This window comes from Equus quagga, chromosome 14 (genome assembly GCF_021613505.1).
Source record: "Equus quagga isolate Etosha38 chromosome 14, UCLA_HA_Equagga_1.0, whole genome shotgun sequence".
NCBI lineage: Eukaryota > Metazoa > Chordata > Mammalia > Perissodactyla > Equidae > Equus > Equus quagga.
Window position 1 is genome coordinate 53,120,695 of NC_060280.1, and position 25,243 is coordinate 53,145,937.

Below are 25,243 nucleotides of genomic sequence, written 5' to 3' on the forward strand. Positions count from 1 at the left end.
TTCTATTTCTCTTTCCCAGGTTTGTCTCCGTGTCATTGTAAAAGCAACAGACTCATATCTTTATAGCTTCTTTCTGCTTTTGTTTTCTTTCCCTCTTTTTAAATGTAACTGTTTACCCACAATCACAGAGGTAGATTATCTAAAGTAATCATCAAACTCATGTAATAGTCTTTCTAGCTAAGTTAAATCCTAGAAAATATCTCTCAGGGGAGTGGTGTTGGCCGCTTACATGAGAATTATCTGGGAAGTTTGTTTTAAAAGGTAGATTCCCATATTTCATCCAAGATCTGTAAAATTAGACTATTTGAGAGTAGGGCTTTAGAATCTCTATTTTGTGTGATTTTTAGGCACCCTCAATTTTGAAAGCATCTGTAGTAGAATTATGAGAAACTGCAGAGAATTCTTCATTTTTAGTGTTCTTAAGTAACATGACGTTTGCATATCAGATTCTTTTTTATAATCTAGTCAAAACAAAGTCACATTTCTCACTTGACTATAGGCACAAAATTAAAAACAAAAAGCCCTTAGCTGCTAAGGTATTATACCACTGCAACAGACTCTAGAAACTATCTATTCAAAACTTTATTTAGAGAGATATTACATTCCTGTTGTCACACATTGGTAAGCAGAAGGCCCAGCACTATAACCCAGATTTCTTGAATTATTAAATTCCCCTCATAGAAAGCTGTCTTAAAAAATTCAGTTCTTTAAGAAATTTTTTTCTCAAATGTTTTAAACCTAGGAATTTCCTGAATGTGGTAACAGTCAGTTTTGCTCTTCCATTTAATGCCAAAAAAACAAAAGGTTTTTTTTTTGTACCGACTTTGTGATTTGGGTCCATGGCTGTAGGAAAAAAATTTCATATCATTGAATATCGTATTTAAGACCTTATACCTCAACAATTTCAAGCTGCGATTTATGGAATTAATAAACTCAAGGATATGGTAAAGTGCAATTCTTAAAATAGCCTTCAACAAAATCACTCCCTCGTTTTCTTTTAAGCACTAGCTACATATTCACTTATTTTTTCCTAAACATGGTTTGAAGTTCCAGAACTTTATTTTTTTTCATAAACTCAATAGCAGTTTCATAGCAAAATTCTTAAAATCTGTTATATTTATTCTTAAAATGTAATGATGGTTTTTCTATTGTCAAAGATTTGACGATTAATTGCTAATGTAATAATTTTAGCAACCTTTCAGTGAATGACTTTTGTGAGCTCAGCAGCTGTGGTTACTCATACTCAGCAGCTGCAGTTATCCTGACTCAAATGGTTTTTCATCAGTTATTGGAGAAGTCACAAGTTCCTGATAAATTCATGTTTTGAAATTAGAAGCTTAAGATGCTTTTTTTCTCTCAGATATCTTTCCATTTAAATACATAAACTCATGTTTCAGGAACATATTTATTAGTTACAACTTTGCCAATAGTACCATCAGCAAAGAGAGGTAATATATATACTTTTATACACGGTATAGTAACTTCTTACTTCTAATTGCAGGCAAATCTGAGTTTGAATACTCATCACATTTGAGTTCTAAGACCATTTCAGACAAAAGCAAGTGAATTGAAAGACATTATCAATCTGTTTACTTTTCTAACAAACACAATGATTTTATATTTACTACTTTTGAATGTTTACAAGAAAATGCTAAGTTCAAATATTATTAACTTGATTTTTTACTTTTATAGCTTATCATTTAGTAAAAAATAAAAATATCTCTTGGTTTGAATAATGGCAATTAAAAGGAAAGAATTAAGCATTTATATTTATATTACCTTTCCTTTGTGAACTGTATTTCATGGTAATAAAAGAAAAGTTGATGAAAGAAAGTGCTTCTTTACTGAATAATCCTGGATAGTAAATATAAAAGGAATGACAGAATTTTAAAAATTGCTATTTTACAAGCCCTAATAAAATAATTGATTCAGATAATTGTTATCAAAGTTTGAAATCATTAGATGGAAGGTGGATGGGGGGAAAAAAAAGAGAGGGATCAGCTGTCACTGCTTATGCCCAGTCCTCAATCTTTGTATCACACAGAGGAGGCATTCGGACACTGTGTGCCTCCTGATGTGATGCAGTGGGAAGCACAGTTTCCAAAGTGTTCCTTCCCAAAAAAATGAACCTGAATCTCATCCAGCCTTTGGAATTCATTTCCACTCAACAGGAAACAAAGAAGGTAAAGGAGAAAATTAAATTACACCAATGGATCTAGACCGTGGGACCTTCTGCAAGATAACTGACCCAGTTTTATCAACAGGTTAATGGCATGCAAAAAAGGGAGGGCAGAAAAACTGCTCTATATTAAACAGACTTAAAATACTTAACAACTATATGACCTTTCTATGGATACTAATTTGAACAATCCAATTTAAACAAATTTTGAGACCATAAGGGAAGTTTAAATATGGACTGGGTATTATATGACACTGATGAATTTTGGTTAATTTTGTTAGGTGAAATAATAGCGCTGTGATTATACCCATTTGTTTGAGCTACATACAAAGCATGTAGGAGTTAAATAACATGTGGCCTGGAAGTTGTTTTAAGACACTTAAGGAATAATAACAACAAAATAAAAGAAAATAAATTAGGGATGGATGAAGCAAGTGAAGGAAGATCTTGGCCATGGTTGAATTTGCATGATGGGTGTCTTTGTGTATCTTTGAAACTGTTCTTAATGAAATCAATTTTTGTGTATCTTTGAAAATGTTCATAGTAAAATTAATTTTACAAAGTTAAAATAAGTATGATAGATATTTATATGTGTCTTCTTTATCTTGTCACCCAATTAAACGTAGACAGCTTTTAGTACTTTCTTCCAAAATATTCATGGTGGGAGGCAGCACGCCACTACCACCATAGGTATTGAAAATGACAGACACGCCCTTTCCGAGCCCGCCTCACAGTTCAAGCACAGGCATGACAGGCCCCAGCCCCAGTGTGTGAACAGGGACCTAGTGAATCAAAGAGATGCTTTCCCTGCCTCTCTTGGGAAGAAGTGGCACTGGAAGCAAGTTCTAATTCCTGGGTAGCATCCAAAGCCAAGACCAGTGATGACAGTGAGAAATCTACAGCTTCTATGATCAGTGGCAATATCAACTTTTCCTTCCTTTTCCTACTAGAATAACCAGTGTTTTTACTGGCCCTAAAGCCCGCTTTTCCACTTTCCTGGTTATTCTATGAACTACCTAACATTGTTTTAATAATTATCTTTTTTCAGTTTTGTACAGCTTTGTTGAGTTTAGTTGCCGCTGAATAAACTGTAACTATGTAGAGTGTATGATCTGATAAGGTTTGACATATATATACCTGTGAGGCCATCACCACCTTGAGGGAGTGAACATTCCCATCATCCCCAAAAGTCTTCTCTAACACTTTGTAATCTCTTCCTCCTGTCTCCCCTGCCAGAAACTACTGATTTCTTTTTTTTCTGTGTAGATTAGTTTGCATTTTCTTGAGTTTCATATAAAAGGACTATACAATTAAGGATTCTTTTCTGTCTGGCTTCTTTCTCTCTTTTTTTTTTGACAAAGATTAGCCCTGTGCTAACATCTGCCACCAATCCTCTTTTTTGCTGTGGAAGACTGGCCCTGAGCTAACATCTCTGCCCATCTTCCTCTACTTTATATGTGGGACACCTGCCACAGCATGGCTTGACAAACAGTGCATAGGTCCACACCCAGTATCGAAACCGGCTAACCCCAGGCCATCAAAGGTAGAACGTGCGAACTTAACCACTGTGCCACCAGGCCGGCCCCCCTGGCTTCATTCAGCATAATTCTAACATTTGTCTTTGTTGCATGCATCAGGAGTTTGTTCCTTTTTATTGCTGATTAGTAGTCTGTTGTATGGATGTACCACAATTTGCTTATTCCTTCGCTCATTGAAGGACATTCATATTGTTTCCAGTTTGAGGCTACTAAAATTAAACTAGTATGAACATTTATGTCTTTGTATGAGCATATACTTTTATTTCTTTTGGACAAATACTTAGTTGTGGAATGGCTGGAGCATTTGACAGAGCCATGTTTAATTTTATAATTAACTGCTGAACTGTTTTCAAACATGGTATATAAATAAAAAGATAAAAGTATTAGGAGACACAAGGTCTTATATATGTGTATGTGTGGGTGTGTTTCTATATAATGTATTTATATATTCTCTGTCTGTCTTATTTCTACTTCCATGAATAACAAAAGTATAATTTTACTCTCAGCAAGTAGGATTGTTAGAGCTACTAATTATACAAAGTGCAAAAAAGCATCATAATTACATCTCTTCAAGGCAGAGATGGATCCAAACATTTCATATAATTTAGTGATTAATTCCATGTCTGAGTTATTTAGTATTAACCCGAATTATATATAAAACATTAATATGTATGACTTACAATGAAGCATTTAGCTTATTACTTCAGGTAATATATACCTCGGTATCTCTTTTTTCCTCCCCAAAACCCCTGTACATGGTTGTATATTCTAGTTGTAAGTCCTTCTGGTTCTTCTATGTGAGCCACTATTACAGCATGGATACTGACAGATGAGTCATGTGGTTCCACACCTGGGAATCCAACCCGGGCCATCAAAACGTAGCATGCCAAATTTTAACCAGTAGGCCATCGGGGCTGGCTCTATACTTCAGCATTTGAAAACTGGTATATTCACTAGTCTTAGTAAAATTTAAACATCCTTTGATGAGAGAGTTCATCTTAATTTGCTTATGTTAAAATTCTACAAGCTAGGAGGTCTCCTGAAATTTATTTTCAGGCTTTTAATATCATATTGCCTTGAAAAAGTGATGATGTGAGTTCTTTACATGGTCAAGTGCCTGTACATTTCACTTTTGATCTTGAGTGAAATCTCAGCTCACAGATCGCCAACATTAATTACAGTTTGGTCTTGTATGTGAGTGGCATGAACATTTTTATTGAAAGACATGAGAGACCTAGAAAAAGGGATTTTCCTCTTTTTATCCTGCATATATTAACATTGCAAAGATAAACCTCTGGATATTCTCCTATATCTCACATGTTAGCGTACTGTTTCATTTTTGCAGCATGTGGGAAGATTTAGTATGGCTTGTTGCATCCTGATGTGTTTGGTAACACAGTTGAATATATTTATTGTACCTAGCCGGAGGAAGCATGAAAATGTTTGGGGGTGGGTGATGAGAATATTGACTAAGTAAACTTTTAAGTGCTCCCAAATAATGATTGAAAAAGGACATAATACTTGAAGTGAAGTTAAAAAAAAATTTAATAAATTTTTGCTCATTTTAAATACACGCAAATAGAAAAACATACAGTATGAATATAATATATAGTATATAGTTTATATTATATGAAAAGCATTATAAATTATTTTGTTTTTCTTTAAATTGTTATACTGTCTGAGAAAGATGATGATTTAGCCCTTTTCCTTTCCAATCTTTTTACATTTAATTACTTTTTCTTCTCTTCTTGGGATACCAAGATCCTTGTGTGCAATATGGAATGAAACTAGTGATACTCAGCTTTCTTATCTTGCTCTGATTTTGAAGGAAATGCTTCTTAACATTTTATTATTGATTATAATATTTGCTATGTTTTGTAGATACTATTTCTAAGGCTGTATTAATTGACTTGGGCCGCCATAACAAAATGCCATGGATTGGATGGCTTAAACAACAGAAATTCATTTTCTCACAGTCCTGGAGATTGGAAGTCCGAGATCAAGGTGCCAGGATAGTCCGTTTCTAGTGAGGACTCTCTTCCTGGCTTGTAGATGGCTGTCTTCTCATGATGTCCTTACATGGCTTTTCCTCACATACATGTTTGCAGAGAGAAGGAGAGAGCTTGCTCACACAAGAGCTCTCTGGTGTCTCTTCTTATAAGAACATCAATCTTATCAGACCAGGGCCCCACTCTTATGAACTTATTTAACCTTAATTACTTCCTTAGAGGTCCCATCTCCAAATACAGCCACGCTGGGGGTTAGAGCTTAAACATATGAAGTTTGGGAGGGACACAAACTTTCAGTCCATAACATAGGTTAAAGGAGCTTTCTACTATTTCTGGTGCTTCGGTTATTCCTTGCTGCATAGCAAATTGTCTCAAAACTTAGTGACTTAAAGCAATAATGTTTTATGATTTTTTATGATTCTGTGAGTTGGCTGGGTTATTATTCCTCTTTGGTTTCATCTGAGTTCACACATGAGGCCTCCTTCATTTGGAGAGTTGACTGGGCTGGAAGGTTCAAGATGGCCTTACTCCGTTTGCAGAGGGCACTGGCTATTGGCTGGGGTGACTTGATTTTCAACTACTTGGCCTTTCATCTACCAGAGGCTGGCGTGGTGTTTCAAGGTTCCAAGGCGAGAGAAGAACCTGCAAGATCTCTTAAAGTCTAGGGTTGAAAATTGCAGATCTTTTGCTGCGTTCTGTTAGTCCAAGCAAGTCACAAGACTAGCCCAACTTCAAGGAGTTGGTGAAATAGATATGTCTTGATATGGGAGGAGTGGAATATTACGTTGCAAAGCGGTGTGATTACCAGAAGGGATAATTTTTCAAGGGCTGTGGTAGCAATCTGACACATCTTTGCTAGGCTTGCCTAGGAGTAGTTTGCCAGGAATGTATTGATGAATTTCATTGACCATATGTTCTCCCAATATTGAGATAAATATATTATTTTTCTCTCTAATCTGTTTATGTGGTACATTATATTTTCTATGATTGAAATATAGATTCAAAATCATCATGTATACCTTTTTTAAAATATTGCTTGATATTTATTTATTTGCATCTATATTCAGGAGTAAGACTGATCTTTGAATGTCTGTTATCTTTGGTATAATGTTTTTACTAGCCTCTATTACTGATTTGGGGAATGTTGCCTTATTTTCTAGTCTTTGAAATGGATAGTGAAAGATTTGAATTTCTGTTTGACGAATGTTAGTAGAACTTTTATGTGAACTGCTGGTGTCTGGGATTTACTTTGAGATATTATCTTTTACTTCTTATTTAATTTCTTAAGCAGCTATAGACCCATTTAGTTTTTCTATTTTTTCTTGAGACTTTTATTAATTTCTAGGAATTTCTCTGTTACCCAAATTTGCAACTTTTATTGCATAAACCTATTCAAAATAATCTCCTATTGTCTTTTAGTCTTTTCTATATCTGCAATTGTATTACTTTTAAAATTAGAATTTTAAAATAAATTTTTGCATTCTCTTATTTTAGCTATCATCTATCTATATATCACTCAATCTAGTCAGAGGTCTCGTGTTAGTCTTTTTACTAAACTTTTTTTAATCTGATCTCTTTTGTACCTTTTTCCTATTTTATTAAATTTTTTCTTGCTCATTATTCTTTACTTCCATCTACATTCTCAACTTCATAATTTATTAAGTTTGGCTCAATTTTCAGCATTGGTTCTTTTCAAACATAAGCATTTACTGCTTTAATTTTCCTCAAGAATCTCATTCACTGCAGTTCCATAAGTTTTGATATGTGGAATTTTCATGATCACAAGTATTTCAAACAGATCACATTATCACCCTGAAGCCAAGGCAGAGAAAAGCAAGTGTCCCTAGTCATTCCTCTGCAGGGCAGGTTGTTCTCTAATTATCCTTTTGGGTCCTGCTTTTTTGAGGGTTCTAGATTTCTATTTCCTACCTTGGGAAATGTAGACCTTATGAACTCAAGTGAGGGACATTTAGTCTGCCATATTTCCTGAGACAAAAATGTAATTTACTTAATTTCTTTGACAATCCATTTTCTCATCTTTAAGCTGGGAATGAGAGTTTATTTTTAAAATCTGTATTTCTTCTCATTCCAGGAAAGATTATACTGGAGGTGACTTACAAAAATATAAATAATCTACTAGTATAAAATCAATAGTTGAAGAAATCAGTCAAAGAGAAAATTAGGAAACGAAAAGAAAATAAAACTAGGGAAAGAGTTTATGCCAAAAGAGGACAAAACAAACAACAAAGCTCATGCTCTGGGGTTCTGTAAAGTTGATATTGTTAGATCAGAAATTCTGGGCCGGCCCCATGGCCGAGTGGTTAAGTTCACGCCTTCTGCTTCAGCGGCCCAGGGTTTTGCCAATTCAGATCCTGGGCGTAGATGTGATGCGGCTCATCAGGCCACGCTGAGGCGGCCTCCCACATAGCACAACCACAGGCACTCACAACTAAATATACAACTATGTACCGGAGGGCTTTGGGGAAAAAAAGGAAAAATAAAATCTTAAAACAAAAAAAGAAATTGTCTGTGCTTCATAATATCCAAAGAAAAATACAGTTGTCTGTAAGATTTAGTGTCTTACATTAAAAACACACCAATTGCTCAGAAGAAGCATAGGTATTTCTGAAGCATCTCTCATTGTTCTTTGGAATGAGCACAGGCAGAATAGGAGTGTCAGCATCTCTTCTGTTGCTTCCTTACAACCTTGTAGATGCCCCACAGTGTTCCAGTGGCATAATGCAAACTGTTGGAAAGAACATGCAAGAAATGATGTAAATGTGTTGTTCATGGGAAATTTTATCCCCTTTGACACCATTTTGAAGGAGTATTATTGAAAAAAAAATCTTTAATTGGTTTAAACCATGAATGATCTGTGCTTTGTAAAAAGATAAATATGTAGGATTTTGTAAAAACAAAAGATGACTCATTGTTATAAGTTATAGCCCTATTCTCACTATAAAAATATTTTATTATATATTTGGACTCCCTTTCTATTATTCTCTGATTATTAAAGCTTACATAATGATAGTGTTATTAAGAAAAGCAAGCTTCACATGTTATTTTTCTAGGACAGAAAACATGACCTTTTCAGGGCTGGTAAACATTTTATTCTTAAAATAGTTTTTAACATCATGTATAAAAAAATATTTGAACCTTTTTTCCTTTAGACATCTCGCTGCATTCTTATTTGTTTTCTGTCATATTTGGCAAATTTAAAACACAAATAAGTGATAGCAAATGTTACCCGAGTTAAAATAGCACTTCTTCTGACTACCAACTAGTGATGTTTTGCAGTCTAGCAAAGCTGATAAATTAGGTGCTGTTGTAGGGTTCAGCTAGAGCAAATGAAAATAATTTATCAGAAAAACAAAGAAAATGAAACACTGAATCACCACAATTTTTTCGAGATTAGAAAATCAATCAAAGGCTCTGGAAGTAACTTGGTTTTACGGCATGATTGTGGATGTTTAACAATTAAGTAGTGCGTTCATTTCGAAAGATTTATGGCCCTTATTTTATTACAAACTTTACTAATACAAGAACTCAACAAAATTTGAAATATAGCCCAATCTGTTAAGAAGGGAAAAGAACTTACATGTCTCAAAAAGTGAAACAGAAAAGTAGTCAACATGCTGCAAATGTCGATGTTTAAAATACTAGCTTAGGGAAGCATATGGCTGCTAGCTTTGGGGTTTATTTTGTTTATGTTAGATAAGCAATGAGATAGCACAGCTTTCTTATTAAGTTGAAATATTTGCAAAGAACCATCAGTGGATACCTCACTGATTTTATATACACACTCCAATATCTATAATACAATATTTAGCCTACTCAGTAATAATTCTGGATCATTCTTAGCAAATGATTTAGATTAATGTTGTTAACATGGAAGTCATTAAACACTGTTTTAGAAAAGAAAATGTGAGTGAACTGATTTTGATGAGAATGAAGATCAAGAAGCTGATAACAAGGAAGTTACAGAAGTGAAAGCCCTAAATAGGACATATTTGTTTACCCACCTCATTTTAACTAATTGATGTATACTCCTTTCATTTGAGTCTTAAGTTAAAGGAAACATTGAGATGACAACTTAAAGTTAATATAGAGCCTTAAAACTTAGATTTTTGATCATTTTTATCAATCAATAATTACTTAAAATTGTTTTGCTCTTTTAAACAGTTTGCTATGCTCTTTTGTGTCTTTCCTGTCATTTCATATTTTCAAAAAAACTATCTTTATCAGCATTTTGAAATTATGAAATTTAAATCAAACTGAAAAATATTTTAGATTTCAGAAATGAGCAAATAAGACACTAAGAGGTTATTAATAGTGGATAATTAGAGCTTTCTGGCTAAAGAAGCAGCTTTTCAAATAAAAGCCATTATGATATGTAATTTTTATAATGGCTTCTCTCAATTTTAAGTTATTTTTTTTTTGATGAGGAAGATTGTCCCTGAGCTAACGTCTGTGCCAGTCTTCCTCTATTTTGTATGTGGGTCACCACCACAGCATGGCTTGATGAGTAGTGTAGGTCCACACCCAGGATCTGAACCCAAAAACTCAGGCCACCAAAGCGGAGTGCACCAAACTTAACCTCTAGGCCATGGAGGCAGCCCCAAGTACTTTTGTTTTGTAACTGCTCAAATAAATCATTAAAATATTGTCAATTCAACAGAGAGAATGGGATGAAAACTTGTTTATATTTGATCTTTATTTTTATAAAATAAATATGGCTATTTTTGTACCTATGCTATTTCTCTCTCTTTGACTGAAGTCATTTTCACTTATTGTTACATGTTATTTTCTTTCAGGTTATTTCACAGTTGAGGATCTTGGGTAGATCAGTAACAGCTGGTTGCAAATTTGATAGAGAAATCTGGTCTAATGAACTTTCTCCCATCCTCAATCTCTGGAAGAAACTAAACCAGGTTAGTGGTGGAATAGTCTTCTGATTTTTTTTCTTTTCTCTCCCTATCCTTCTTTTCCAGTTTTATACCCAGATTGTCCCTGTTGGTAAAATTTTGCACTGATCTGTCCTTAATATATATAGTGTCCTGGAAAGAGATGGGAGAAATAATACTAATTAGAAGTAAATCAGCTAAAGAAGCAGTGTCACCAGGATAATTTGTCTTACCCTGGTAATATGCTGTTTCATCTTTTATACCTGCTATATATTTTGCTCATTCTTGCCTTTCCTCTCCTCTTTCTGTAAAGTCAACGACTGCTATTAAAGGTGAAATTTTTCAAAGGAATCAAAGTGCTCAGGAAAAACAACTGGAATCAACTTGTTTTTATATTGTAGAATAGTTATTCTATAGTTGCTTGCTAACTAGGCAAAGCCATTAGAGTATTATGATTCCTATTCTTATTGAATAGGGATTTATTCTCTGGAATTCAAAAAATATAACTTTGCAATTCATATGTTTATATAAAAATACCTATATATCAAATCTAACCTTCTTCAATAAGGGAAGTCAAATTAGGCTTATATCAGAACCTATGAAAAAGGTTAAAGCTCTCTAATAATTCAAAATCCTCAAACCTTACAGTATTGTAATTTTGAATTATTATGACTTAGTCTCAACAATTGGTGATTGTCAGGAGTCTCCATAAACAATGATCCCCACTAACTGGAATTGCCGCTTTTATTCAGATCATTATATTGATAAAGCTTTATATAGCTAGCTTGAGGAAAAATTAGAGAATGAAAAGAAATACTACTATCCTCTGGCATCCTAAACCCATGCTCCACATGTCTCCCTGAGTCATACAGGTAATCACATTGTACGTATTCCTGACTCTGAAGTCATGGCCCTGATCTCTGTCCTTCATACCAATTCCTATTGAAGTTACTATTCTTTATCCATCTTTTCTGAAACCAACCTTTGCTTATCTTTAAATTAATAACCAAATTTACATGAATTTTCATTTCTCTCCTTTAGCAGTTCACTCTTTATCTCCGTGTTTGGTAATGTTCTTCTCAAGATTCAGTTTCTTGTAACAGTTTCCAACTTTTTTTAAATATGAAAGTGGCTATTATGAATTTTCTAATGATTTTCTAGATCCATGCAATTCTTAAAATGTGTACACATATACAAGCATATATATATATTCATGTTTGTATATTATATAATATAGCTATTCTGAGAAGAATAGTGTAAAATTATTTTCAAAGTCTTCACTTAGAGAATAAGATAGAAAGTGAATGATTTGAATAGTTAACTAAGTTTATCCCTTACTAAATAACAAACCTATTGTAGAAGTGATGATCCTACTTATTGCAAAGATCTCATCCTACATTTTAGAGACATTGTCTAAGTAGCTGTTGGAGACTTTTCTTCCCTCTGAAATATAAGTGAACTTGTTTGACCTAATTTCCAAGTTTGAGTAAGACTGAAGCTCCTCCATGATTTTGTTAGCTTACTTCTTTATAATTTTCTGTCTTTGCTTCTGAATTTGCATTGCTCATGTTGTTTTTACCCTACGTTAGATCTGGCCTTAAGGTGAAACTTCTGCCCCTATATTTCACAAAAATCCAGTCATATTATTTCGTAGTGTTGGGGAAGAAAAATATCTTTTTCTTTCTACTCTTTTAGATTCTCAGCTGGGTCTCTGTTACAAAAGACAGGTTAACAAGAGAAAAGCACACAAACTTATTTAATATATTTTATTTGACATGAAAGCTTTCATAAGAAAATGAAGACCCAAAGAAGTGGTTAAACCCAAGCATTTTTATGCCAGGTTTGATGAAGAATGCAAAGTTGTGGGAAAATGTGATAGGATGAAAGGTGTATAAGTTAAGAGTAGTAACCTGGGGAAAACTTAGCAAGGCCTGTTCGTTCAGATTCCTCTCAGCCTCTCTCCATCTTCAGATATACCTTTCCTCTGGGAGGGCACCTCTCCCATGAGGGTCTTATAACTTACCTCAAGGAAAGGTCAGAGGGTCCTTCCTGCACCTGCTGTTTCTCAGATTCCTTCAGTTTAAAACATGTAGTATGCCACAGTGTCATACTTTGGTGTAGCATGTCCTGAGTCCTGTCAGTAGTTTTAATGAACATCTGTGAAGTTGCAAGGGACAGCTCACATTGCTGAGTCTGTGGTCTTCTACTAACTCGCTTTCCTTTGGACTACATTCTCTTACATTTGGGCAGCTCCTAGAGTTGACTCTTCCAACTGTGAAGTTTCCAGAAATACGTAGTTTAGTCTTCCTTACCCTACCTGCTTATCTCCATCAGGCCCACCAGATTTTATTGTTGTCCCCACCCCCATCCACCTACTCTCTGCTAACATATACAGATACCTTCTCTGTGATTCTGAAGAGTTTTTTCCTATTATTAAATAAAGAAGACCACAAGAAGTGACTTAAAATATATAAATTATTTGCCTCCCAAGACACAACACAATATTAGAAACTCAAATTAATTCTCTGCCTCTCTTTTCACTTGGACTACTGTTTTTTATAGTCCTTACTAGTCAGTACAAATACCACTTTATCTCTATAGCTTTCCAGAGATATGCCTTGCAAACTCTGGGGTAATAAAAGATGAGTAAGCAATTGTCCTATCCTTTAGAAGCTCACAAAACATTTAATGTGTAGGTTCACAGAAATGGTACATGTAAGAAAGGATCACTCTAGCTCTAGTTTCATCTTTTGCTTATTACGTGAGCCTCTTTTTAGTAATCTCTTGAAAATTTACTTTCCTCGATTTCCAATTTGGTAGTTATTTCTTTGTAGAAAGCAACATGAGTTAAATAATCTCTAATTGAAAAAGATTATAATTTTTCTTTCCCAAGATAAAACTCTTAGTTACTAAGTATTGTGCTTTAATTTTAATAGAAAGAACATATTTTAAGTATGAGATAATTTGCCGTGGTATATAATGTCATTAGGACATAACTGTTTTTTCTTCCTGTTTAAGGATCAAGTAAATATGGTTTGTTAAAAGTTCTCACTAGATGGAATATTTATATCCTATTGGAGCTGGCTATTTCCCTTTTGGTGAATAGGTTGAAAAGAATTTGTTCAGAGACTCTCTGGAGAACTGTTTCTCCAAACCTGGTATGCAGCTGGTTTCACCTCTACAGCCGTTTCACTTGGTTACAGCCAACCTCTGTTCTGAATGGATGGTCCTTGTGTCTGCTGGGAGGGACCTAGCAGTTAAATGTTTTTAATGCTCACCACTGATCTAACATAATATGGTATAAGAATATGGCTTCTAGAGTCAGATTACTGGGTTCAAATCCTAGTTCTAGTGCTTACTAGCTGTGTAACTTAGGAAAACACTCAACTTCTCTGTGTCTCAATTCTCATCTATAAAATGGGGATAGTGATAGTGTTTGCCTCATAGCAGTCTCATAAGGATTAAATGAATTAATACATGTAAAGCTTTTATAATAGTGCCTGGTATACTGGTATATGTGAGCATTCTGTTAACTATTCAGTTAACTTCTGTTGAAGGTATAGAGATTTATAATATGTGACCACTACCTCATTTGCCCCTTTTCTAAGCAAATTACTTTTATTACTTGTATAATTATATATTATTCAGTCACTCATTCAAAATATTTTAATTGAACACCTATTTTGTTTCAGTGGTTTTACGCTAGGGACTGTGTTGTGGGCAGAACAGTCATGGTACTTAACCCATGGAGTTTACAGTTAGTTTGTAAGAGATACATTTAAAAAGTTAAACAAGTAAATAAGCAAATAAATCTATTATTAAAAATGATTGCAAATGCTGTAGAAGGGAGGGACAGGTGCTATTATAAAGAAAAAGAGAGAAGACCTATTTTGGCCTGGATAGTTAGGGAATATCTTGCTTGAGAAGTGAAATTGAATCTGAGAAGTGAGCAACAGGAAGATGCCAACCAGACAAAATTGGAGGGGAAGACCATTCTAAGCGGAGAGGACAGCATGAACAAATTCTTCAAGAAGAGAGAAAGCGTGGCACATTCAATAAGCCTGAAAGGGAGTCAGTTAGGTTGGAGTACAGAGACTAAAGGACAGAATGGAATGAGATAAGGGGCATGATTAGGATAGAGTAAGGAGTTTGTATTTTATTCCAAGTGCAATGGGAAACCATGAAAGAGCTTTACCTGGTAGAGTAGCTATGATCCTGTTTACAGTTTCAAAAGATCCCTCTGGCTGTTGTGTAGAAATTAGTTTGGAGTGAGGTTCAAGAGGAAGTAAGGAGAACAATCAGAAGGCTTTTGCAGTAGTACAGGTAAGAGCTGAAGGTGGCTCAGATTATGGTAGTACAGCAGAAGGAGAGAAGTGTGTGGATTCAAGGTAGATATTGGAAGTATTACTGAAAGAATAGAAATATGGATTTGGATGTGGGGGTTAAAAAAAGGATATGTTGGTTTTCTGAATTTGGTGACTGGGTAGAGGTGGCACCATTTACTGACAGGGAAAACAGAGAGGAACAAATCCTGCAAGGGCCGGGATGGAATAAGCAGTGCTGCCTCAGAGATGATCAAGAGTTTAATTTTGTACATCTAATAGATAGTTGGATATACAAATGTGGAGCTCAAAAAGGATGTTTGGACTAGTGGTATAAATTTGGAATGTATTAGCATCTAGGGAACATTTAAGTCATTATATCATCTAAAGAGAGAGGACAGTGAGGGAGAGAAGAAAAAGGGCTCACTAATGAGCCCTGAGGAATCCAACATTTAGAGTTATTGTCTGGAAAGGAGTGATGAGACTATTAATGAGGGGAAACAAAAACAAAAAGTTGAACAAAGCAAGAACAGAGAAGACTGTGGTGTCACAGAAACCCTGAGGAGAGTCTTTCATTAGGAAAGGAATTGTTAAGTACACCAAAGTGCTTCTGAGAGGTTAAGCAAAATGAGGACAGAATTGACCATTGAATTTCAGAATAAAAATCATTGGTGACCTTGACCTTGATAAGAAAAATTTAGATGGAATGAGGAGCCTAGAAGTTAGGTTTGAAAGGCTAGCTAGAAATATGAGACAAGGAGAGAGTATGTACAGACAGTTCTTTCTATAAACGTGCTACCAAGAAGAAGTAGATAAATAGAGTGATTGAGTTATGGGGCCCAATATGTTTTTTCTTAAAGATGGGAAGTATTAGAGTGCCTTTAGGCTAGTAGGAAGGATGTAGAGGAAGTAGTTGAAGATGCTGAAGAATTAAGCAAAGTTCTTAAAACTTTCAAGAAAATAGAAACAATGATTTTTGCTAAACAAGGGATCAGTGATAAATATAGAAACTTCATGCCTCTTTTTTTTTCCTCCTTTTTTCCCCCAAATCTCCCCAGTACATAGTTGTATATTTTAGTTGTGGGTCCTTCTAGTTGTGGCATGTGGGATGCCGCTTCAACATGGCCTGACGAGCGATGCCATGTCCGCGCCCAGGATCCGAACCAGTGAAACCCTGGGCCGCCGAAGTGGAGTGTGTGAACTTAACCACTTGGCCATGGGCCCAGCCCCCTCTTGCCTCTTAAATATATGTTTTAAATACATATTTTTTAGAGATTTAGGATAACTTGGTATAACTACTTCTCTTAGTGTTAAACCGTCTGAAGACTAGGCCTTGCCTTGCTTTTCTGTTCCTGCTCCTGGCTACATAGAATTCTACTGTTTCAGCAATTAGTAGATTATTTGGTATGTGCATTTCTTTTTAATTATTAGCTCAAAAGGGATATATGAAGTATTCTTCCCACTCTTTACAACTATTGATATAGCCCCAGCTATTCCATTTATCTCTTCTCAGTGTCACACTTCAATCCAGTCAAGATGTAGCGCAGGGCCAATCTTCCTCACCCAGAAAAGTAATAATAATAATATTTGTATTGAATAAGTATGTCATTATTTATCATTTGATTATACTCACGAGTATTAAAGAAAAAGTCATTTTGTTACATAATTCCATTTTTAAAAGTCTAAAACATAAAAATTGGGCCTAGTCCCCTGGCTTAGTGGTTAAGTTTGGTGTGCTCCACTTCAGTGGCCTGGGTTCAGTTCCGGGGCACGGACCTACACCACTCGTCAGCGGCCATGCTGTGGTGGCAACCTACGTACAAAATAGAGGAAGACTGGTATAGATGTTAGCTCAGGGCGAATCTTCCTCAAGCAAAAAGAGGAGGATTGGGGGCCGGCTTGGTAGTGTAGTGGTTAAGTTCGCACACTCCAGTTTGGTGGCTCAGGGTCCGTGAGTTTGAATCCCAAAGCAGACCTACACACCACTCATCAAGCCATGCTTTGGCGGCATCCCACATACAAAATGCAGGAAGACTGGTGCAAATGTTATCTCAGTGACAATCTTCCTCAAGCAAAAAGAGGAAGATTGACAACAGATGTTAGCTCAGAGCCAAGCTTCCTCACCAAAAAAAAAAAAAAAAAACAAAGAGGAGGATTAGCAACAGATGTTAGCTGAGGCTGAATCTTCCTCAGGAAAAACAAAAGTCTAAAGCATAAAAGTAAAACTAATCCTCTTACATTCTTAGCACAACATTTAGGACCAGTATGAATGTACAAAACACAAATAATGAATTTTTTTCTCCTTTATATCTTGAGGAACAGTTGCTTTAATAGTATGTGAAGTTACTTTTTATATTTTCATAGGATGGAGGTAATTCTTCCCTGTTCTTTTCTTTCAGAGATGGGCATATGCAGTTTAGAAAGTTCTAACTTCGTTAAAACTTAACACAAACTTTTTGTCTTTTAATTTTTATGAGCCAAATATGTATAATGGTCCATTTCAGTTATCCTATATCTCCAACTCCACCTCACCCTACTCGCACCAAATCTCTTCATTTCATACAAACAATAGAATATACTGATAAATTTATGAGCATTATTCCTTAGTAAGGTACACCAAAAATCACTTTGCTTTTTAAGTTTTCATTGTGAGAACTAATAATATCTGTAAAGTTCCCTGCTTTCAGTTCTTTCACTGTGGGACTGGTTGCCTTACCTTCCTCTAATTAAGGAAAGGGCTCTCCTGTTTGTTTACAAAGAAATCTGTTCACTTAGTAAGTTAGTGGAGTTAAGCCCTTGGGAGACTAAGTAGCGAGAGATTCTCAGGCTACTGTGATGTCTAGGACTGCTTAGATATGTCAGATTTTTACTTTCAAGTGGAAGGCTAAAACCAAATAAATATAGTTTAAGCATTGCTTTTAATAGAGAAATAAACAGCATGTGAATCTATGAACTGTTTTCTCTCTGTTCTGAAATTTGTATCTCATTGAAATGAAAAGAATCAGTGGTATCTGGCTCAGAGGGAGTAACCTCTAATTTTAAGCAAATTCCAAAACAATATTTTAAAATGTTGTTCTTTGTGCAGTAACATTTCAGGGGATTTTTACATCTGAGAATATCTTTATTTCATCTTCACATTTAACTGATAAACTGATAGTATAGCTGAATCTTTTCCTTCAATGCTTAGAAAATATTACTCTTTTGTCTTTTTATTGAATAAGTTTGCTGTTAATCTAATTCTTGTTTCTTTATAAGTGATTTGGTTTTTTTCTTCTACAACATTCTATCTCTGATCTTCTTAAATTTCACCATAATATACATAGGTGTGGATTTTTGTTTTGTTTTGTTTTTTTGCATCTCTCCTGTTTGATTCTCTGAGAGCTTGCAATTCCAAAGGCCAGCCTTCCCACTTACACCTGTTTCACTCTATTCCCCCCACCAGCTGGACTGTATGCTACGTAATGTCAAGTACCCTGCTTTCTCTGGCTGGTGCATGATATTGCTATTTTTAGCCCCGAAGTGGTGACATGGCAGGCAATGATTCATTCAGCACAATGTGAGAAGAAAAGTTTACACCTAAAAACGCTGCCTAGCCTGGCCCCAGCCATGGCACCCAGCCTTCTTCAGCTGCTAAGTTACCACCTCCTCCCACTTACAAACACCCAAATCCCTTCTGTCTCCCAGATGTTTCCCATTCTTGTTGTGCCATCTTCTCGGTTCTCTATCTTCTTGTTTTATTGAAGACAGGATTTAGAAGTGGGAGACCGTTTGCCGTTTTTCCAGAAACAAGCGTAACTTTTTACACTTCATTTTAACTCTTATTTGTAAGATAAATGTAGATTCTTTAAAAAGTTATCTTTTTATAGATAACTTTTTTATATCTTTAAAAAGTTATACTTTCTCCAAATGATATTTCATGTCATCACATTAGTTTTTCTAAAGAAAATCTTTTTTTCACAGTGTGGCTCCATATCCAACCTTACTTGTAAGCCTCTTTTGCAGTAAGGCAGAGCTCAATGTTTTATGAATAAACCATGGTAGATTCTGTCTGCCAGGACCTTCCAAATGCTGTGTCCTTCTCCTGATCTCCTAGTTACACTAAACCAATAATGGCCAGATAAAGTCCCAGCATTTTTCAGAAGCTCTTCTCAACTGTTGCTCATTTCCCTCTCCATGTTCCTATAGTCATAATTTATAACTTATATAATAAATTCTCATAAAAGTTGTATTTTAAATTAGACAAATGAAGATATGGCACGTAAGAATTCTCTTAGTTGGGGAGAGTTTTTAAAATTTATACATGTAAATGTTTCAAATGAAACAACTTAAAGCCACATTCCTATTTTAGAGTTTTTCATAATTATTTTTATCAGGTTATGGTTAATTACTAGCTACACTTAAGAGAATAATTACACTTAAGCAACAAAAATAAGTAAATTTTGATGAAATGTAAATAATAGTCATCTAGGTCCTAATCTAGCTAGACGACCTTAACCGAATCACTTCTGAACTTTTTCCTGTGTAAAAAAGGAGTGCTAACCCATTCTCCGCATTCATTTGTTCATTCACTCATTCATTCATCAAATATCTACTGAAATGCCTGCTGTATGCTAGGCACTATGCTAGGTGCTATGATTCATTAAGAGATGATAGCGGTGCACAAATATAGGTATTACTATGTTCTTTGGGAGGCTGGGGGAGGGAATGATTAATTCTGCTGAGAGGAAGTCAGGAGAGGTTACCTGAGTAAGGAATTCTCTAGATAAAAAAAGGTTACATGATGAGTAAGAAATTCTCTAGATTAAAAAAAAGAGAGAATGGTATTCTAGGGAGAGTGAAAAGTCTGGCATGTTTGTTATTCTTACCTGACTGGAGTGAAGAATGCTTAGAATAGAATGGCTGGACATAACAGCAAAGCCTTTAGTAGGACTGAGTTGGAAAGGGTTTAGTGTCGCTTTATCCTGTAGGCAGTGGGGATGCAACAAAGCTAATAAGGGGATGGGAAGGTGATATGAAAAGATCTGTGTTTTGTAAAGGCAAAATTGATGGTGACGTAAACAGTGGCTTAGACTGAGATACAAGAGGCATGGAAACCAAGTAAGAGGAAATTACAGTGTTCTGAGAGCAAGATGATGGGAACTTCATCGAGTATTATGCCAATGTGAATGTAGAGTAAGGGAAGAATCAAAGATATTTCAAAACTAGAATCAATCTTCGCTGGGCTATTGTATGTAAAAAATAGATGTGAACACAGTTTGCAAAACATAGACTCTTCATGTTTAAAGATTAAACATTTTTTATCATTTTTATTTCTTTAAAGATTTATAGATTTTTGAAAGGTAAGTATAACAAACCCTAGTGGTGCTGAGGATGTCATATTCAAGATCTTTTATTAATGTAGACTTTCATGCTTGAAGGTTAAGATTGTCTAAATTTTAGAGACCATATTAGTAATTATATCTTTTTCAGGAAAATATATAATGTATACAAATATATAATTATAACTTTTAATGTTACTTTGTGTTAACTGTTAATTCATATGTTATATCATCTTTTAAATAGTTCAGATGCATAATTTGGTAACATCTCATTTTTGTGACATTTTTCTTGGGATTTCTACTGAAATAGTAGTTTAAAAAACAATAATTTGAATAGCAAAATACTGAAAAGCAAAACACATAAAGAATTTAGTCTCATTTACTATTCTGCATGTATGCATTTGAAAAGTCAGTCATGCTTTAAAATTCACCCAGCAATTTTTAATACCTGGTTGATGATGATAACTGGTGAGAATTACTGACATTCTGACCAATTTACATCTCCCTTATATAGCTTGAGAACTCCCATTAATTCTCATTTAAATTACTTTGTCATAAGAGATACATGTAAAACTGTCTCTTTTAGACTGATCGAATTTATTGAGAGAAAAATAAGCGATGGATTTTTTTGGTAAGCACTAATTGAACCAGTTGACCCAGTAACTATTATTTCTTTGTTCAGACGGGTAAGTAGATTTGTGTATCTGTCAGATTAAACTTGTAAATTCAGAATAGCTTAATTTCAAAAGATGCACTGAAATTAAATAAAATCAAAATCCAGAGTGCTAGAATAAACAATTAATAGGACTAGTATTGTTTATATTCTTCAACTAAAAATATCTTTTAAATTGATTTCTTCCTCCCAGACTCTTGTCCAATTTTCTTTCTTTTATTTATTTATTTTTGCTGAGGAAGATATACCCTGAGCGAACATCCATGCCAGTCTTCCTCTGTTTTTTAGTATGTGGGCTGCTGGCACAGCATGGCCACGAAATGACTGGTGCAGGTCCACACTCAGGAACTGAACCCTGGCCATTGAAGGAGAATGCACAGAACTTAACCACTAGGCCACCAGGGCTGGCCCTCTTCTTTCCTTTTAATTAAGGTGAAATCATATAAAATATGATTACTATTTTCTGGTTTTAGGAACTTTAAGGTAGGGAACATATCTAGAATATATACCATTATTGGATAAAAGGATTTCTCATTTGGATATAGAGCTGTTTTTGTGCTTTTGAAAACTTCTGAAACTCAGCAAATATAATCCATGTTTTCAGCAAGTTCCAAGTGAAGATTTCTCTTGAAATTTAGTTTTTAGTAAAGCTTTCGCTACCACCACCCCCCTAAAAAAAAACCTGATGTTTTATTTCTTTTGATAAGAAGAAATATATAATTTATAGTGACTTGCTTTTTACTTGTGGGATTCCAGTCAGCTAAGCACAAAACACAGCAGGTATTTCAACAGATAATATAATATAGGGAATTGGTTATACAAGTGTTAGAGGGCTGAGAAAAAGCAAAAAAGGAATAGTTGAATAACTGAGATATTTGCAGGAAGCAATACCTTCCCAGGTTTTAGGGGAACAAAGAGAAGAGTCTGAGGTAATCAAAACCTAGAAACTTAGAGAAAGGCCCCAGAGAGCTGGGGCTCAGACTCAGGACGGAGTGCTGCCTCCTCAGAAGTACTGTCTGTCTGAGGGGGTGCTGTGGCTGATTCTCAGGTCCTAAAATAAGCTGGATGCTGGAACCAGCTGCTGCTGCTAGGGGTTAAGGGCTGCTGCTGGGAGGATGCTAAGAAGAATCAAGCAACAGGAAAGATGAAGTTCCTTTTCTCCTATTCCTACTTTCCATTCTCCTCTAGAAATTCCATTTGTCAGAACCTAACAGGACAGCAGCTGGCAAAGGAGAACTTTAGTTTTCGGAGTCTCAGCCTCAGCATCACAAAGCTATACACAAAGAGAATAGAAAGAGGGGTTGATTTGGAGCTGAGAGATCTCTCCTCTCCAAGGATATGGTGTGCCTCTTCATTTGTACTTCCTTTGCTTTAGTCTCTTCTTTTTGCAACGTTCTGCTTCTTGATTTGGGGGTTTGATTCAGTAATTCCCCCTCACCTTTTTTTCCTTAATCTAAACACTGAAGGCTATATTACTATTTTAACTGAATCCTACACATTTTATATGTATATACAGTTTTCATTATTGCTCAGTTTCAAATATTTTCTAAATCCCATTATAATTTCATTTTCTGTAATCCAGTTTTTATTCATAAGTTGCTTTCTTGGTTACCTTTTAGTTATAGATTTCTATTATAACTATATTGTGATCAGAGAATGTGGTCTTATGACACAAATCTTTTGAAATTTATGACCAAATTACATCTGTTAGATCAAGTTTTTAAAATGTTTTGCTCATATTTTATATATAATGGTTTTTTACTATCAGTTTTTGAATTATACAAATTATATAATTATAGAAATGCTGCTTCTTCCTGATAATTTAAACTTTATCATTGTAAAGTAATTCTCTCATAGTGTTTTTCCTATTTTTCTTATATTAATAAATCTCAGCTTTTTTTAGTTACTCTTTGCTAGATGTATCTTATTTCAGACTTTTACTCTCAATTTTTGAATCATTCTTTTTATGGATATGTCTTATAAAGAGCCTATAGCTGGATTTTCTTTGGTCTTTCACTGGAACATTTAGTCTGTTTACATTAATTTGGATTACTTTGTATTATATCTTATGTTTTATATTTTTCCTACTTTTTTTTTCATTCTTTCCTTGTCTTCCTTTGGATTGATTATTTTCTCTCATGTTTTTCTCTCTTAGTTTACAAATTAACACACGTTTTCTACCTTTTTAGTGGTATCCTAGATATTTTATTGTACATACATAGCTTATCAAAGTTAAACTAAATATGTTTGCCTACCCGGCAAAGAATTCAAGAAGCTTGGGACGTTATACCCAACTCCAACTTTATTTGCAATTATTGTTGTGTATTTCAGTCTTTTTTTATTGTTTGCATTTGATGCCTGTTTGGCTTTGCCCCACATTTATCACTTTCACTGTCCTTTATTCCTTCCTGCAGCTCAGGCATTTCCATCTGAGTCCACCTCACTTCTGCCTGAAGTACAGAAAGAGTTCTTTGGTGTTTTTATTTATCTGACAATGCCTTTAAATTATTCTCTGTTTTAAAATGTATAAAATTTTTCTATATTAGCGGCTGTTGTCTCTCGTTATATTGAAGATGTAGTGAGAGATAATTCTACTCCCTCTGGTTTCTCTTGTTGCTATTGAGAAGTCAGTTTTTGTTCCTTTGATCTATCTTTTCTCTCTTGCTGCTTTTAAGATCTCTTTGCCTTGGTTTTCTGCACTTCTACTCTGATGAGATTCAGTGTGGATTTGTTTACTCTCTCTCTTTAATCCATCCATTCAATTCATTTTTAAATCTTACTTATCACTTGATGGGCTTTTTGAATTTTGATTGCTGCTGTTCATCAGTACTGGCAAGGTATTGGTTATTCAAATACTGACTCTGCTTTACTATTTCTCTCATCTGGAACTCTGATTAGATATATGTTAGACCTTTTCTCTCTATTCATCATGTGTCATAACTTATTTCTCGTATTTCCCATTTCATTTTTTTATGTAATGGCATTCTGGATAAATTCTACAGATCTGTCTTCCAGTTCATTCATTTGCTAGTATTTCAACTAAATCTGATCTAATATTAAAGTTTCACAGTTTAATTATATTTTTTCATTTTTAAAAGTTCTCTTGGTTTCTTTTCGAAATCTGCTTGTTGTTCACAACTTTCTATCATTTCTAGAAACGTTAACATAATTGTTTTGTGTTCTGTGTGTGATTATTCCAATACCTGAAGTCTTTGTGGATTTGTTTTTACAAATAAAAATGGCAAGTAATAGGATATATTGGAATATATGAGGAAGCCGTTTGGTGTAAACCTAATTCGGCCTGACTTTGTCTTTCCAAAAGGGCCTGACTGAGGCCGTTGAGCATGCATTGTATATCTGCTTTAGAGATTCCCTATGGCAAGAGCAAAAGGCCCTTGAGATAAAGGTGCAACTTCCCTCCCCCTCCCAACGTTGGCATCTCCTTAAAAGATTAAGCATCTTTCTTTAGGCTGGGAACCGATTGCAGCGCTCATCTGTGACCCCCCCAGCCTGAGGCAACACACCTGCCACCCCGCGGCCGTTCACTGAGACAGCAGACCTATCTGCCGTTTCCATCAATCGCTGTGCTGACAGAGCAGCCTCATGACTATTCTAAAGGGACATTTCAATCATATGTGAAACATACTCTTTGAGGGTGTATAACCAACTTGTATACCCCCACTTCTTTGGAGTGCTCTGTTCCTTTGTGGAAAGACTCTCCTGGATTATAATCCTAAGATTTAAGCTCAGAATAAACTCACCCAAATTTTCATTTATAGATTGGTTATGGATTATTTTCGTTGACAGTTTCTTCTCTACATTGTACATGATAACTTGATAGTAGTGCCTTATTTACTTGTATAGTATTTTGTGTTTATTAAATCCATGGGCTAGTAGTTATTTTGGTAACTTTACCTGTGGGAATTATTTGTGGTCTAGAATTAAAATGCATTCTACCATCCAATTTATAGTGTAGGTTTAGGGTTAGGTTTCGGTCAGGTCAGGATCATGCTTCTTTCAAATAACTTTGAGATACCAGTAGTCTGGAAACCATATAAGTTAAATATCTTCTTGAAGTTTATTGCAACCTCAAGGTAGTGGTGCATAGAACTACCACTAAATTTCTGATTGTGACAATTATTTTTGAGGAGAGATCCCCACACATAGTCTCCCCCCTCCAATTAGTACCAAATTTTAACATATGCAGTTTTCTTTGTAGCCCTTGGGGCAGAGGTGATGGGCAGAAGGCAGTTTATTTCTATTTCACCGTTCTACTAGCAGTGTGGTCATTTGGGGTTTC

At 35.0% G+C, this 25,243-nt stretch overlaps 1 protein-coding gene across 5 annotated transcripts in view; it reads left to right on the top strand.

The window, feature by feature from the left end:
* The window catches only part of DYNC2H1 (dynein cytoplasmic 2 heavy chain 1), a 289,228-nt gene that overhangs the window by 194,923 nt on the left and 69,062 nt on the right, over nucleotides 1-25,243 (top strand). For all 5 annotated transcript variants that reach the window (XM_046637538.1, XM_046637540.1, XM_046637542.1 and 2 more), the window contains one exon: nucleotides 10,541-10,657. In XM_046637538.1, the coding sequence (XP_046493494.1) occupies nucleotides 10,541-10,657 (117 nt within the window). The remainder of the gene's footprint in view (nucleotides 1-10,540; nucleotides 10,658-25,243) is intronic.